Source organism: Acinonyx jubatus, chromosome D3, assembly GCF_027475565.1.
Source record: "Acinonyx jubatus isolate Ajub_Pintada_27869175 chromosome D3, VMU_Ajub_asm_v1.0, whole genome shotgun sequence".
Lineage (NCBI taxonomy): Eukaryota > Metazoa > Chordata > Mammalia > Carnivora > Felidae > Acinonyx > Acinonyx jubatus.
The window spans coordinates 52,841,671-52,858,175 of record NC_069392.1 but is presented as its reverse complement, the minus strand read 5'-3'; the positions used below and the strand labels follow the sequence as shown (position 1 = coordinate 52,858,175).

At 43.1% G+C, this 16,505-nt stretch overlaps 2 protein-coding genes across 4 annotated transcripts in view; one reads left to right on the top strand and one right to left on the bottom strand.

Moving 5' to 3' along the window:
- Positions 1-10,746: 10,746 nt before the first annotated feature.
- On the bottom strand, positions 10,747-15,243 carry LOC113602236 (basic proline-rich protein-like). Of its 2 annotated transcripts, none has more exons than XM_053206553.1 (3): positions 14,189-15,243; positions 13,631-13,863; positions 10,747-12,568 (listed from the first exon to the last, which is right to left on the bottom strand). In XM_053206553.1, exons 1-3 carry the CDS (start codon positions 14,457-14,459, stop codon positions 12,491-12,493), a joined length of 582 nt encoding a protein of 193 aa, XP_053062528.1. In that variant the 5' UTR covers positions 14,460-15,243; the 3' UTR covers positions 10,747-12,490. The 2 variants fall into 2 exon arrangements, with proteins under 2 accessions (XP_053062528.1, XP_053062529.1); XM_053206554.1 differs by having other exon boundaries at positions 13,702-13,863.
- KLHL14 (kelch like family member 14) overlaps positions 13,009-16,505 on the top strand; it is a 104,893-nt gene continuing 101,396 nt past the window's right edge. Inside the window, exons 1-2 of one of the 2 annotated variants that reach the window (XM_015086694.3) lie at positions 13,009-13,239; positions 15,297-16,292. In XM_015086694.3, coding sequence (XP_014942180.2) covers positions 15,340-16,292 — 953 coding nt within the window. In that variant the 5' untranslated portion in view covers positions 13,009-13,239; positions 15,297-15,339. Of the gene's footprint in view, positions 13,240-13,655; positions 13,746-15,296; positions 16,293-16,505 lie in introns of those variants that run through there. The other variant, XM_053206552.1, reaches the window with a different exon arrangement.

Sequence of the window (16,505 nt, the reverse complement as noted above, 5' to 3'; positions counted from 1 at the left end):
GCACACATGGATACATTCATGAATGCATATAAACCTACATGCAAAATCACCCTGGGATAGAGAACTGACTACTTAAATTGTTATTTAGATGTTTTAATCAACAATGCATTATTTTCCCAAATAATTTGCTGTTTTTAAGTCATTGCATTTTTATTAAGAAATTTATTTAGCACAAATACTCTATCAGATTCTGACATGTTGGCCATTAGAATAAAGCAACTGAAGATGAAAGCTGCTGAATTGCCATCACATATCTGTATGAGTTCAAAAAAATCCAGATTGGGATCCCAGAAGAGTTTTTAGGTTTCTACAGATTTCAGAACCGTATTGATAAGTGACGGTGTGCTTAGATGATCTCACAGTGCCAATTCTTCTGTTGCACGAACCTCAAAGCATTTATTCTACGAAACAACCTGTGAATGCAAAAGTCGTCTCACAAATAGCATCAAATATTTGTTGAATGAATGAATGAATACATAGTGAGACCCATCTGTATACCAGCACAACTGAAACAAACAAGTCTGGTCCTTCTATCCCCAGTGGTGATCAGTTAACTGCCTAAGCGCCTCCAGGTAGCAAGTTGGGCCTTCAGAAGCCATAGGATTCTTCCAGATCGGCAGGGAGAGGCCATAAAAACAGAAGGAAACTCCAGGAACTTCAACTGTTCATTTCACGGGAATTCCTGAAATACAAAACATCTAAAAGGAAATATACATTCAGCCTATATCTTTGTGCATCAGAGAAATCCATCTACCACCACAGCTATTTGCACAGACTTGGCAGAATTCTTAAAGAAGGAAACATGAGTAGATACACATTCTCTGGTGCCTAAAATGACAAATTTTTAAAAGGCAGCATTACTACAAACATTGCAAAATCCACAAAAATAACATAACTTTAACTAATTAACTAATACATACCTTTATAATGCTCTTTTCCATGAAATTTTGACTTCATAGTCTTCAATTGCATGATGGCAAAAATTTTGTAATAGTTGTTTAGAGAACAAAAGAGCCATCTTTCTAGTCTTTCTTCTACCATGATTGATCAATTTTTTTTATTATTATTGATAGCATAGCACACTTCTTTCAGTTTCCCAACATGTACGATATGTTTTGGGGAAAACTCTTAAGTTTCTTTCACCTACAAGCTATGAGATTTCACTTTTCTTGTGCAGGGAATCATCTTAAATACCCCCATATTCTTTAAGGACTGTTTCAAGTGTACATTCCTATCACAATAGAACTTCCAATCCTACACTTTTTTTTCCTTGATGCTGTATGAGTCATTACAATGGAAAGCCAGAATATTCCTGATAGTCATTTTTTCACTGAGGCAGCTAATAATAACCTAATTCTACACAAAAGTAATTGTGAACACATAAATACACTCTACTCAATTCACACTACATTCTCTGTTCAACTTCCCTTCCATCACATCTCAAAAATGTTTATGGCTCCCCCAATACCATCTGACATGAGGGAAATTCAAAGCAAAAATAGAAATTTTAATTGGTTGCAATCAAAACATCCTTTTTAAAAAATTTTTTTTGCACACTGCAAGGGCCTCTCCTAGAGGCTTGGAAGGGGCCCTTGCAAGTGAGGAGGCTTCCCAGAGTATAGCCTCCTCTGATCATTGAATGCAGGCATCATTTATCTGAGGTCCCTCAGGCTTGCTTTGGAGGCCCAATCTTCCTACTTACTTCAAGAGAATTTACCTATGTTCTGTATTATGAGCTGGGATCCCATATCCAATGCCTTGATCAGCATTGCAAGGAAATAATTTAGATATTTAGAGCTTAAAAGGGTATTATCCACCACATAATGCCCTTCTCTCTTCCATAGATGATTAAACTGAAATCCAAATGAATCCCATTCTACCCATAAGAAAACTGATCCTTTGAGAAATTAGGTTTCTTGGTAAATTGTGTAGCTGGGGTCTTAACTCAATCTCTTTCCAAAACCAACATCCTTGATCACTATGCAGTATCACCTCCAACTACCTACATGGGTACAATTTCCTCCCATAATAATTTTACATTGTTTTTCTCAGTTCAAAAATTATTTTCACATATATTTGCTTAATTTACTGTTATAGTGCTCTTAGAGATAAATGTTATACAAATTATTATTATCCCATTTTACAAATGAGAAAATTAAAGGTTAGAGGCATCAGGATATTTATGCTGTCAATGAATGATGCAGGTGATCCTCAAATCCATTTCTTTCGATCCTAAATTCTGTGTTCTTTTCCCTTACTCCCCTTGGACTTTGAACCATTAGACCAACTATATCTACAACCATCCTGTTATGGAACTTCTAGTGCTCATCAGAATCAATAGAAGCAAAATCAGGTCTATAGAAACAAGACCAAGCTAGAGCCGGAATGTTTTTCTTAACAGGCCTTCTTAACGTTCTTCTCAATAGGCCTGTGTTAGAATTCTTCCTCTACAGTTACAGAATTCTGACACCTTTCTTATTGAAAAGTTATTGACAAAATATTGGCCTTGGAAAAGTTCAGTTAAAAAACTTATTTGACTTCAATTGCAAATATTCATTTTCTGCATGTTACACATTTAAAGTATAACCTTATTAGATGATAAATCTGAAGACTGTTACTCAAGTATGTAGTTTATTCCTGCACAAGAGCACTTGTTTACATTCTGCAAGAGCCCAGTGTGTTCTATGGCCTCCTCAACCCCAAAGTAGGGACATTGTTTTGCCTGTTCTTCCTTCTCTTCATGTTTTTCCCATGTAAGCCATTTCAGTTAAAATAAAGTGGGTTAATAATGGATTAGAGTTGGAGACTTCAACATGAACTTGTGGTTAGCTTAATGCAGATACAGATGGCTCCATATAGAAACATGTATAGACGTGTGTACATACGGGATACTATACATACGTATATTTCCTTGTCCCGTCAGCTGTCAGCTCTAACGGAAGCACCCCAGCAGCAGCTAGCACACCTAATGCTCGGATCTTCATTTCTAATCCTGCCTCCAATAAAAGGAAGGAAGATACCATAGAGAAATGGTTGATTCTAGGACTGAGGCATTAAATATATAACGTGAGCATGCAATATCTTGCCGTGCCAAGGAGGGAAGGAAGGATGGAAGGAAGGGAGGGAGGGAATAAAATGGAGGAAGGAAAGGAGGACAGTAATGATAGAAGTATGTCAAGGGATATAGGAGCAGTTCAAGCAACAAAATAAAGTAGTCCTGGATTATAACCCAAAGAACAAAAATAAATATCCATGGATCCAAACTGATATAGAGAAATGATTAAATAAATACATAGGGGAGAATAGATAAATCTCCTTTAAAGACGTGTCCCAAATACTTTATGTACATACTTTAACCCCAAGGAGTTGGATCCTAACTCTGCTCTCCTTAAGTGTGGCCTGTGAATAATGAATTCTTTCCAAAGAGTACAATTTAAGGGGGAAAGGCGGGGGGCGGGGAGGGGGGGTACCCTTACTGTGCAGAAACCTGGCAAATACTACTTCAGCCAGGTGATCAACCTTTAACATCAACAATGATAAGTCATATTGATCACATGTACCCTTGATACAATGAGATTTAAACGGCACTTTCTTCACTTTTGTGGTCTCCACCTAAAAACCTATAAACCCAGTCTCATCATGAGAAAAATATCATACAAGTGCCAATTGACAGACATTTTATAAGTTATTTCAATATCCCTAAAACCTCAAGGTCATCCAAAACAAGGAAAGTCTGGGGCACCTGGGTAGCTTAGTTGGTTGGGCATCTGACTTTTGATCTCAGTTCAGATCTTGATCTCAGGGTCATGAGTTTAAGCCCCACATTGGGCTCTGTGCTGGGTGTGGAATCTATTTCAACAACGGCAACAACAAACAAAACAAAACAAAAACACAAGTATGAGAGACCGTAAAGCCAAAAGGAGCCTAGGGAAATATGACAACCAAATGTAATGTGATATCGTGAATGGGATCCTGGAAAATAAATTAGGTAAAAATGAAGTAAATTGTAAAAAACTATAGACTTTAGTTAATAATAATAATGCACCAATATTGTTCGTTAAGGAGAGTCTAGGTGGCTTGGTCTGTGCTGACGGCTCAGAGCCCGGAACCTGCTTTGGATTCTGTGTCTACCTCTCTCTCTGCTTCTCCCCTGCTCACTCTCTCTCTCTCTCTCTCTCTCTCTCTCTCTCAAAAATAAATAAACATTAAAAAATTTTTTTTAAATCATTGTTCGGTAATTGTAACAAATGTACCATACTAACATAAGATGTTAATAATAAGTGACACTGGGTGCCAGGTATATGAGAACTCTCTGTACTATCTTTTCCATTTTTCTGTAAATCTAAATCTATTTTAAAATAAAAACATTATTTTAAAAGTACCTCTGTAGCTTAGAAAGAAACTAAATAAAATATTACGTTAATAATAGTTTCAAGAGAAAATACACTTGGCAAATACTGACAGCTACCCATGCTGAAGAGTAGTAACTTTGGAGAACAAGAACAAATATACACACACATTTAAAATTTTACCTTCAAAATTAAATACTGCACATGTTACCTAAAATCATTATATTTGAGTTTTTCCCAAGCATCTATAGCACATGTCCATTAAATGGGCAAATAAGCATTTACATTTGAGATTCAACTGACAATTTTTACCCACTTTAGAGATGCTGTAGAATTTTGTGTCAAGAGCATATGCATTTTAGGTTTGCAAAAGCAGTTACAATTGAAAGCCCTTCTTTTTTCTTTCATGTTTTAATTTTATTTTTGAGAGAGAGTGTGTGAGCAAGGCAGGGGCAGAGAGAGAGGGAGACACACCATCTGAAGCGGGCCCCAGGCACCGCGCTGTCAGCACAGAGCCCTACGCGGGACATGAACCCACAGACCGGAAGATCATGACCTGAGCGGAAGTCGGTCGCTCAACTGACTAAGCCATTCAGGCGCCCCCCAAAGCCCTTCTAAAAGATGAGAACTCCTAAGAGCTCCATCTTAAACTTATACAATAAGAGCATTTCTTGACACTTTTCTCTTGAAGCATTTGGTTTCCTTTGACTGTTGTTAGAAAGCCAGTTGATACACATTGATTGATATTGATATAAAACAAGATAAAACCGGAGAAAATATTCTTGCAGATGAAATTCAAGTCCCCACCGAGAACTTAAATCAGTCCTTATCTTGACTCAAGTTACTTTAATGTTGAGTTCAATAATATATAAAGACAAAGTGAAAGTTTCCAATCTAGATTTACCATGTTGTATTAGCAGTGGCTGCATGTTACATCAGATTTTGAGAAAACATATCCTTTAGTTGGGCAGTTGTCTTTTAAAAAATAAAATGAAGTGAAATCCCCAACAGAATTCTTTGTCACCTCAGCCAACCAAATCCCAAAACGTATCCAAACTGTCAGATGATACTTTAACAATATAACCATATCAATTAATAGAATTTGAACAATTTGAACAACTTTTCTGAAATATTACGAAACACTGTATTTTAAACAAACATATGTAAAAATAGGATTGAGTGTACTGGTGTGGGATAGAGGAGTAGAAAGCGTATGGTGAAAAAGATAAGAGAGCAATGGAGAAAGGCTATTCTGAAAATGGACAATTGGAGAAACTTGTACTAATATCAAAGAAGTAGGGAATGGAAACAAATAGATATTTAAACATATAAACAGGTTATCTGTAAAGGAAATTAGACCTCATTCAAGATGGTATTCCCTTGTAATGATACAATAATATTTACTGATTAAGCACATAGGTATTTGGGGGGCATGGTTGGCTCAGTTGGTTGAGCACACGACTACTGATTTCAGCTCAGGTCCTGATCCCAGAGTCCTGGGATCGAGCACCCCTTCATGGAGTGTCATATCCCTTGCATTCAGCCTCGCCTTTGGCTCCCGCTCCCCGGCTCATGCTCGCGCGCTCTCTCTCTCTCTCTCTCAAAAAAACAAAAATAAAATAAAAAATTTTTAATTTAAAAAAAGCATCTAAGTATTTGACTAACAAACTTACATCCTTCTATTTAACTATAAAAAATTTCAGTGAGCTGGTGAATATTCCAACACAGCAATACGTATTTTTATTTTTAAGAATTAGTAAGAGCACAAAAAAAAATGCCACAAATAAAGAAAACTTTGAGGGAGGAGAAGGTGGTTAGGATAATTTGCAAATTTGGGTGACAACCCTTCGTGATAAAGATGCATTGCCTTGCTAACAGGGAATGATTTCCAGGCCTTCCTTTACTCATCATTCAGAATATGGCATTTCCATAGTAAAGCAAATACTTTCCCTTAAACCCAACTCCTCAAAAACTTTGATGCATATAAAATAATTTATTTGTGAGTGTCTCTGTTGATACACTCAAAATCCTTCCAATTTTTTATGTGTTTGTATCTGACTATTTGTACAAAGATGACTGAGTAAAATACTCTGACTTCAAGCCTCCGACCAGTTTTCAGGGGAAGAAGAATTTTTTTTCTTCTTGTATTGTTTAAACCTTCATCTTAGTCTACAAGTCACGAAGAAAATTCCCAATTGGTCTTTGGGAAATGTTCACTCTCATCTTGTCTCAGTGCAGCTTCATACTAGTTAAATGAATAAAATCCTCTTTTTCCCCAAATATGGGGAAACTGAGACCTGGAGAATAAAAGTGATTTGTCCAGGGTCACAAGTAATGTCAAAGACAAAAGCTGTAGCCCAACAACATCCTCTCTCTGCTCAGTCGTTGGCATGAAGGCCAATTGCCAAAAAGGCACTTTTCAGAGTCGGGTATATATTTGGCAACCTATCGTTAAACCATTATTAATAATAAATGCCCTTCATTTTTAGAATCTCAGTTACCCAAGACACACACATCAAAGACCAAATGTTCCCCAAGGTAAAAGAATGGTGGTTTTTAAAACTATAGGAAAACAAACTGAAACACAAAATATCTAAAGAACAAGGTAAAAAAAAAAAATGGTTCTTTTATTAAAGTGGCAACTTATCTATTCAACAGCATTATGGATTATTGCAAACCTGAGAAATATAGATTTCTTTATTCCTTCTGTCCCATATTTGTTGAGGGCTAGATATAATGTGCAGAAAAGAAAAAAATAAAAGGAAAGCTAAGAAGTCTTTAGCTACATATGTGCATTTTTTATGTAGCAAGCATTGACATGGTGCTCACTAGGTATCTAGTACTGTTCTAAGCACGTTTACAAATATTTCCAAAATTTTAAGCATTATAAAACCCTAGGAGAAAGCACTATAATTATCCCCATTCTCAGATGCAGAGACTGGGCAGAGAAATGTTATTTATCCAAAGTCCAAAGAAGGGAAGTATTGCAAAGCTGGGATTCAAATGTCAGTGGGCTCCTTCCGGAATGCAGGCTGAGAATCACGGCTCTCTGCTATCTTTGTTTACTAGTTTAATCAGTATTTCCATAAAAGTACCTATTCTCTTCAAATTTTTAGAGCACTTTGTTGGTGATGGTTGCCGTAAGTGAAGGATTTGAAGGAAACGTTCATAAGGTTCTATCAGACTCTTACCTATGTGCTATGAACAATAAATGTTTCCTTCACAATGTTATGAAGACTTTATTAATTTTTAGGCAGTAGATGAGTAAAATCAAGAAATTGAGTAACGTCACTTTAGTTAAATGCCCAGCACAGTCCCTGATTATAAAATACATCCTTGTTCTTTCTGTTGTTCCCCTGATAAATTTGAAAATTCATCTTTCATATTCCATCAATATATTTATTGAATAACTATTATGGACAAGGTACAGAGCTATGGACCATGGGAGATTTTGTCAGATACAAGGCTTTTTCTCCTCTAGAAGCTTATAATCTAGTTGACATCCTAAAATATATTTACCTAAACAAGCAACTAACAATGCAAAGCAGTAAATAATACATGTCAAAAGAGTATTACAGGTAATAAGTTCTATAAGGAAGGTAGGAGCCTGTTCTTTCTGCTCCAGTAGTTCATTACACATACCCTTATTAGAGCAATTATCACCTTGTAATTATTCACATGCTGTGTCTAATTTACCTGCCTGTCTCCTCCATTAGAATGTTAGCCCCTTGAGGGCAAGGATGCAGTTTTAGTCCTCATTGTATCTTCAATGTTCAGCACATTGTCTGGTATATAATAAATGCTTAGCATATGCTTGGTGAATAAACGAATGACGTTCATAGAAGGCAGGCACTTCTTTTGTGGCTAGTGTAGCAGAATGGTTAATCTCTGGAGTCAGGTTGTACTGATTTGGATCTTGGCTCTACCTTTAAAAAGCTGTATGGCCCTGAAAATTTTACTTGATTTCTCTGCACTTCCTTTTGCTCATTGGTAAGATTAAAATAATGATACCTTTCTTTATTAGCTAACTTTACTATGGAACAAGTCACCCCAAAAATGAATGGCTTCAAATAGCAGCCATTTATTTCCTTAAGAGTTCTGCGTGTCAGTAAATTTGGGCTATATTGGTTCCCCTATCTTGGCTGGCTCATTCATACATCTGAGTTCAGTTATCAGGTCAGCTGGGACCACATGGGATCTCATCTGCCACCAGGCTAACGTGGACTTTTCACATGGCAGCTGGCAGGACTCCAAGAGGGCAAGTTGAAGCATACAAGGCCTTTTGAGGCTCAGACTTGGAATTGACACACAGTCACTTCTGGCACATTCTATTGATCAAACAAGTCCTAAGGCCAGATCACATTCAAGGAGTGGGGAAATAGACTTCACTCTTGATGCGGAGAACAGCAAAGCCACCTTATAATCGGGTATTTATACCAGGAAGGATGAAGAGTTGGAATCATTCTTACCATCTACCATACTCTGTCATGGGATTAGCAAAAGGATTAAGAAAATAAAACATCTAAAGGATTTCGGCTAGTGTGCACCAAACAAGTAATGAGTTCAGTAAGAATTAGCTATGGTCATTCTGTTCAAGGTTGCCAAGAAGAGTTTCAGTGTGGAAAAGAATGAGTTTAATCTTGTGAAATAGGTAGGATTTCTATATGTAGAGAACCAAGGCTTCCCGTAGGGAGACAACGTGAACATGTGGTATGAAAGTGGGATGTATTCAGAAAGCAGCTAACGGCAGACTTCCCAGAAGAACTAGAACAGGAGCCTAGGAACCTGGAACACTGGCCAAGGAGTTGGGCTTGACCCTGGGGTAACAGTAAACCATTGGCTTTTGACTAAATGCTAGCCAACAGCACCATTTCTTATCTTTTACTTCTACTTCAGTTATTTATTATTATTTTTTGTTGTTGTCCTTCAATAAGTTTCTTGATGCTGATGGTTTTGTGATATTTCTGGCCATATCTACTCACGATGTAAAATAGAAACTTATGATTTTTGTCTGGGTCATGCCTCTCCCTGGCTTTGGGGATCTAGGAGGTCCTTCTTTGTTCAGTTTTATGGTAAAAATGGAAAATTTTTCCCCTCATCCATTTTACAAATGGTGGCAATCAGAAAGGTCAGGCCACAGGAAGTAGTATTTACGAAGCCAAAGAAACACAGGAGACACCAGGCTGTGATGTTTATATAACTTAGTGATAATCATACATCTTAAGCAGAAGAGTCAAGAATGAGGAAAATAAGGTTTCGGTGTGGCTGCCCCTTCATGTGAAGCAGCGAAAGACTTCTGGAACTGCTCTGAAGAGAATCTTAAGTTCATCCAGTCCAGCGAGATGGTCCTAAGCAACCAGACCCACCGATTCGCCCAGGTGCCTGCCACCCTGAAGGCTGACCAGACTGCTCAGAGCTGGTGGCTGCTCTAGTGGACTGCTCAGTGGCACTAGCTTCAGAATCTCTCCACTGTACGTGGTTTCAATGCAGATTCACCGATGAATAATTTTGATAATTCTGCCAAAGTATGAAGACTGCTTGAATTACATGACTACATGATCATATTTAGTTGTTTTTTTTTTTTTTTTGATAAGACAATTCCGGCTTCTCTTATGCCATGTGAAATCCATCCTGCTGAGTGCTCTTGACTAGTCACGTCCTTCCTGCCATTTTAAAAACAATAGTGGCAGAGAAGCAAACGGCTGATAGTGCTCAGCAGGACAGATCAAACACACAGATGCAATTGCTGTACGTTGAACAGCGAAGTAGGATAAAATTCAAATACTTACAATCGCTTAGTAGCTAGCATCTGATTGCTGCAAATTGAATCTTTCATAACAGGATTTATTGTAAATAGTGTCATATCATTTGTGAGTTCTGCAACAATTTCATTCAGAGCCAGTGCAAGATATTGGAGGTGTGAGCCTTACATGATGGATATGCTAGTTTACACATAGATTATGAAGAGATTTTTTATTATCAACATTATTTTTAATTGCTTACAAAACGGCCACAATTGTAATTTTTTCTCTGAAATTTTAAACATTCTCAAATTGTGTAACTTTAAAACCCAGGAGAAAACAGACTAGCCACTGATTTCAACAGCTGCTTTAGAATTGCAAGAACCCCAATTCTTCTTTTCCCCTTCCACTCTGGTTGTTAAATAGGCATCAAAATTATAGATAGTTAAAAATTTTGAAACGTCCCTTTCATATTGTTTGGGAGCAGCAAAGATCCTTGTAATCATAACTAGTGATCAACATATCTTATCAGTAAAAAATACATATAAATTCAAAATCAAGATATTTAGAGATCTACAAAGCACATCTTACTTCCTTTTTGATAAAATGGAAAGATGGCAATAGCTTAATGATCAATACTCTTATTGACCTTTGAATTTAGTTCCAAATACTTTAATGGAAGCTCATACAAGATAAACATCAAAAGCATACTATACAAATTATACTTTCAATTTATGAGAATTTGGTGATACTCCACATACTTGATAGCTTTAATTGCTAATGACACAGACCCCCCCCCCCAATCAACAAAAAGACTGTATATTACATTTACACAATCTTCTTGTTCAGGACCTAAATAGGGGAAATTCAAAAAGGAAAAATTCAAAACAAATAGTAGGGCCAGAATATTTGGATAATCTATTCTCTTTCTTTTCCCTGCTCTAAACAAAAAATCCTTTTCTATTACTTTACCATGTATTTGAGCTTTTTGTTATGCATATGAATATCAAATGCAGCATCTCAACAAGATCTGAATAAAGTATCTTACTCTCAGACAACCCAGGACCTTGATGGAGAAGGGCCTTTGTGAGGAGTAAAATTCTTCAGTTGGATCTTTCTTCATTTATTGAAGAGCAAATATCCCACATGCACGTTAATGTTTATTATTCTAAATGGGGAATTCCCTATTTCTAAACCAAAGAATTTTCAGTTTCTCCCCCCCCCCATTTAAGCAGGTTTCTTTCCATCTCTCACAAATCAAAAGGGAAGGTGGAAAGACAGCCTTTCAGTGGTGCCCTGATGTGTATTTTAATAAGTTTACTAATCAGAGCACATATGAATTAGAATGAATCATATTCATATCTTTAATGGCAAAGAAAACTCAATTTAGCTCATATCCAGCTTTCTTTCATGTTCCTTTTATTCAAGGGCATGCCTTCTTCCTCTTCTTCTTCTTCTTCTTCTTCTTCTTCTTCTTCTTCTTCTTCCCCCCACCCCCCTTCTTTCTTTCTTGGACACCTCCAACCCCAACCCCCATTGACAACCAAAATGCAGGGCTATAAATGTAAGGGCGCAATACATCATGAAATGAGTCTAGAGAACATGTCCTCTACCAAAATACTCATGAATCTCTGGTACAGCTGAAATTCCAGAATCATTCTGGGCTTCGTTCTGCATGCTAAGCAGGGTCAAAAATGTGAGGTTTATGTGGTCATCCTTATACACCAGATGAGGTCCAAAGTTTAAAGGTTACATTTGTGAAATTGCAGCTGGGCTTCCTAGCACTTGACTCTCTAGCTCCTGCAAATCAAACACTCCTAATTGAAAGACATATCTGACAATATGATAATCTTTCAATTAAAAAAAAAAAATGTGACTTCTGAACCCTTATCTGTTGAAGAGCTGACACAGAAGTTCCGAGATGGTTGCTTAACCAGACAAAATAATAGAGAAAATATGTTTTCCAACAAGATCAGAAAGCTTGAATAGTACAGGGAAACACACGTAAAGAGAAGGGCTGTCCTCTATTCCGTCCTACTAGTTCTAATTTCCCACCCCACGCCCCCCCCTCCAGTTTGTACACTCAGCCACTCACCTCTTAGGCGAGGGCCAGTGTCTTTCAAATCAGACACAAACCCCAAATATCAAGACACTAGAAAGTGGCATCCTGGCATACTTTGAGATCAGACGGTTTCTGCATTTCATGGGGTGGGGGTGGGGGTGGGGGAGCAGCATACCAATGTAGTGAAATCTGGAAACAACAGCATATATACAGACACAAAAAAAAGTTTGCATATTGCACAGAGCGCTTGAAGATCATAAATCTATGCATGAGAAAGATGTAGTGGAAATTTTGGGGGGGATTAGAGTTTATTTTTGTCATCTCTGTGAGACAGCTACTCATTCATCCAGATCACAGCTAAGAAAAAAGCTGGTCACAGAAATTAGCAGTTTCAGCTCAGCAGCGAAGTCGCCAGCCTGTGAAGGCAGAGAGAAATTGACTAATTAGCAATGCGCACTAAAACTTGACGGTTCTTTATAGAGAGAGAGAAGAGAGAGGGAGAGAGAGGGAGAGGGAGGAAGGGGGGGCTCGCTTTTTCCCCTTCTTTCTTCCAAAGATGTTTGAAATCGCAGTCATTTACGCTCGACAATTTTTACAATAGCCTTGAGCCATAATTTTGCGAGTCTCTCCAGCATCCATCCCCCTGTATGGTCTCTCTCTACTGGCCAAGCACGACCGTTTCTCTCCCCAACCGTGGATTTCCTATTACTCTCGTTACGACTCACTGAGCCCCAGGCCCAAGGATAATGATGTGTTGTTTCTTGGTAGCATAATTTGTCACACGTACATTTTTTCTTCTTCTTCTCTTGCAGAAAGCTCTGCTCCCTCTCTCTCTCTCCCTCTCTCTCCCTCTCTCTCCCTCTCTCTTTCTCTCTTTTCTCCCTCTCCTACATTTTCTTGCTGTTGCTAATTCATGGTGATCAAATGATGTACGACAAAATAAATTGTAAAGAGTGATTGCCTGGAGTTGGGATCCAGAAGGTGTTTTCCCCCTCCCAAGGAGAGAGCAAACCTTTAAAAAGGAAGGACAATTGATTTTTGGGGGGGAGCTTAAGTGAGCCTTGACTTTGCAGCTGGTTGAAAGCAGGTAAGTTTCTGGCCTTGTGTCTGCCTTGTGTGTATTTTGTTCTGTCTTTTGGGTTGTTGGCGGGGGAAGGGACGGGGAGGGAGTGTTTCGGGGTGGGGGTGGGGGGGTTGTGTGGCAAACGCTCATAAAGAATAAAACTCCTATGGCAAGAAATAAGCAGATGAGGGGGAAAGGCAAAGGAGGAGAGCAAGAAGGAAGGGGAACAGGAAAATGGGGCGGGGGGGGGGGTGGGGAGCGAGACAACGAAGCGGGGAGAGCGAGAGAGAGGTATGACCGGGTCCAGTTAAAGGGAGAGACTCTGGGAGATGTTTCAGGAAAGCCCGAGCTTTGGGGGGCCGTTGGGGGAGGGGGTCCTGCCGGGGGAGGGAGCTCGAGGGAGGTTAGGGTCCACCTGGAACGGGATGGTAAAGTGAGTCGAGAGGAGCCCAGTGTGGTATAAATAGGAAGCCGGCGATCCAGGACTGGCGCCAGGCAGGGCAGAGAGTGAGCCGCAGTGGAAGGGGCAGGTCCGGCGGGATCCCTCGGAGCCGGGTGGCGGCGGCGGCGGCGGCGGCGGCGGCTCTCCCGGGCGGGCGGGCGGGCGCGCGGGCGGGATGTGGGCAGAGGGTCCTTTTCTGCTCGGCCCTGGAAGGTGCAATTACAGGTTAAGGACCCGGCGGATCGATTTCGCCTCGCCTCCCCCGGCCTGCCGTCCTCCGCCTGGATGCGGGCGGCTCAGACTTTTTTTTACAGAAGTAGTTCCAGGGCCAGGAGAGTGGGGGTGCCCGAGTGGGGGGCCGCTGGGGCTTGTACCGAGGGGCTCGGAAAGAAGCTGCGGCTTCGCGCGGCGACGCGGGGTGGGATGCGGAGACCCCGCACGGAACCTCCACCTCCCACCCCACCCCACTCCCAACGTTGGCCAGCCCCCACCCCCTCCCCCAACACCTGCCAGTTAACTTGAACTTCTCACAGTTGCTGGAGTTAAAGCCTGTGTTCCTGCTGCCCTGGGAGACGCAGCCTTTCACGTGAATCCCTCGGGGCCTCCGGGCTCCGGCTCTAAAGCCGCCCCAGTGGCCCCACCGGCTCCCTCCTCGCCTTCCCCGCTGCCGCCCCGCGAGGGAAGGGGAGATACACGTCTGAACTTCCGCGCTTTGAGATGCGGGGGGGGGGGGGGGGGGGGCGGGAGAGAGGAGGCCGGGGGTGGGGGGCTGAAAGGATTCTCCTGCCAGGTCTGAAGGCATCTCTGGAAAATGAGCAAAACTGAGCGGTGACGGGGAAGCCAACAGTTTGCGAAGCAGGGAAGCAGGCAGGGCCGGGGTGAGGGAAATGAGCTAGAATTGATAAGGACAGCTCCCGCCTCTGCCGAGTCCACTGAGCTGGTCCTCACCGCGCTCCGCTGCACTTTCCCGGGAGAAGAAAGGGCTTTATCTGCTACCTCACACTGTTAGCCTAGGAGTTTCTCGGGGCAGCACGGATAATCGAGGGGGTTCCCAGCTTTCGGAGGGCTGAGAATCGCCCACCCGCACGCTTGTCGGGTCCCCTTCGCTCCCCCCCCCCCAAAAAAACTGGACCAACTGCGAAGAGCAAAGCTGCAGGCACAAGTTGACCTGGAACCTCCGCCGACGGTCGCCTCTGCGCTCTCGGGGAACCCCCGGGTCCCCACTCCCCGGCCTCTCCCTTCCTCAGGCCCGGCATGGACACAAGCCCACGAGGTGTCTTGGCCTCCGCCGCCACTTTGCCGTCGCTGCTGCCACCGCTGTCGCTGCCAAGAGCCGAGCCGGGGTGGTTTTAGGAAAGTGAGGGACGAAGTGTGTGGGCGGTGGCGAGAGGAGTAGCAGGGAGCTGAACCCGCGCCCGGACCCCAGACAGGGCCCATTTGGTGGCGCTCACGGATTCCTTGCCTTCCGACCTTACTCCTAGGGTCTGGGTCCCGGGGCGCGCCGGGCAGGAGCCGAGCTGAGCACTGATTGTTGTTCTTCACCCTCCCCTCCCCTCCACACCCTTCCCCACCCTGACCACACCCCACCCCCTCCGCTACCCTTCTCCCCTCCCTCCCATCCCCCACCCCTGTGTGCCAGGTTGGAGGAGGGTTTAAAGCCAGGTGCGCCGAGTCAGCTCGCCATGTCCAGATCCGGGGACAGGACCTCCACCTTCGACCCCAGCCACAGCGACAACCTGCTGCACGGCCTCAACCTGCTGTGGAGGAAGCAGCTGTTTTGCGACGTGACCCTGACGGCCCAGGGCCAGCAGTTCCACTGCCACAAGGCCGTGCTGGCCTCCTGCTCGCAGTACTTCCGATCGCTCTTCTCCAGCCACCCCCCTCTCGGGGGAGGGGTCGGCGGCCAGGACGGCCTGGGGGCCCCCAAGGACCAGCAGCAGCAGCAGCAGCCGCAGCAGCAGCCGCCACAGCAGCAGCCGCCGCCGCCGCAGGAGGAGCCCGGGACTCCTTCCTCCTCCCCCGACGACAAGCTGCTGACCAGTCCCCGGGCCATCAACAACCTGGTGCTGCAGGGCTGCTCGTCCATCGGGCTGCGCCTGGTGCTCGAGTACCTCTACACGGCCAACGTGACCCTCTCCCTGGACACGGTGGAGGAGGTGCTGTCGGTCAGCAAGATCTTGCACATCCCCCAGGTCACCAAGCTCTGCGTGCAGTTCCTCAACGACCAGATCTCGGTGCAGAACTACAAGCAGGTGTGCAAGATCGCCGCGCTGCACGGCCTGGAGGAGACCAAGAAGCTGGCCAACAAGTACCTGGTGGAGGATGTGCTGCTGCTCAACTTCGAGGAGATGCGCGCCCTGCTGGACTCGCTGCCGCCCCCCGTGGAGTCGGAGCTGGCGCTCTTCCAGATGTCCGTGCTGTGGCTGGAGCACGACCGCGAGACCCGCATGCAGTACGCGCCCGACCTCATGAAGCGCCTCCGCTTCGCGCTCATCCCGGCCCCGGAGCTGGTGGAGCGGGTCCAGTCAGTGGATTTCATGCGCACCGACCCGGTCTGCCAGAAGCTGCTGCTGGACGCCATGAACTACCACCTGATGCCCTTCAGGCAGCACTGCAGGCAGAGCCTGGCCAGCAGGTAGGAGACAACAAAGAGGAGGACGGGGGGCGGGTGGGGGGGGGGGGCTGGTGAGCACGAAAGGCCGGAGGGAGGGGAGGGGGCAGAGGGGAGGGGGAGAGGGGTGGGCTGTGTGGGAGGCTCCGGCAAGCTGAAAACAAACGCAAACAAACAATTTAGACTGTGGGGAAAGTTGATTTCTGAGTCCATTAAAGGTCAGCAGGGAACTGGCCT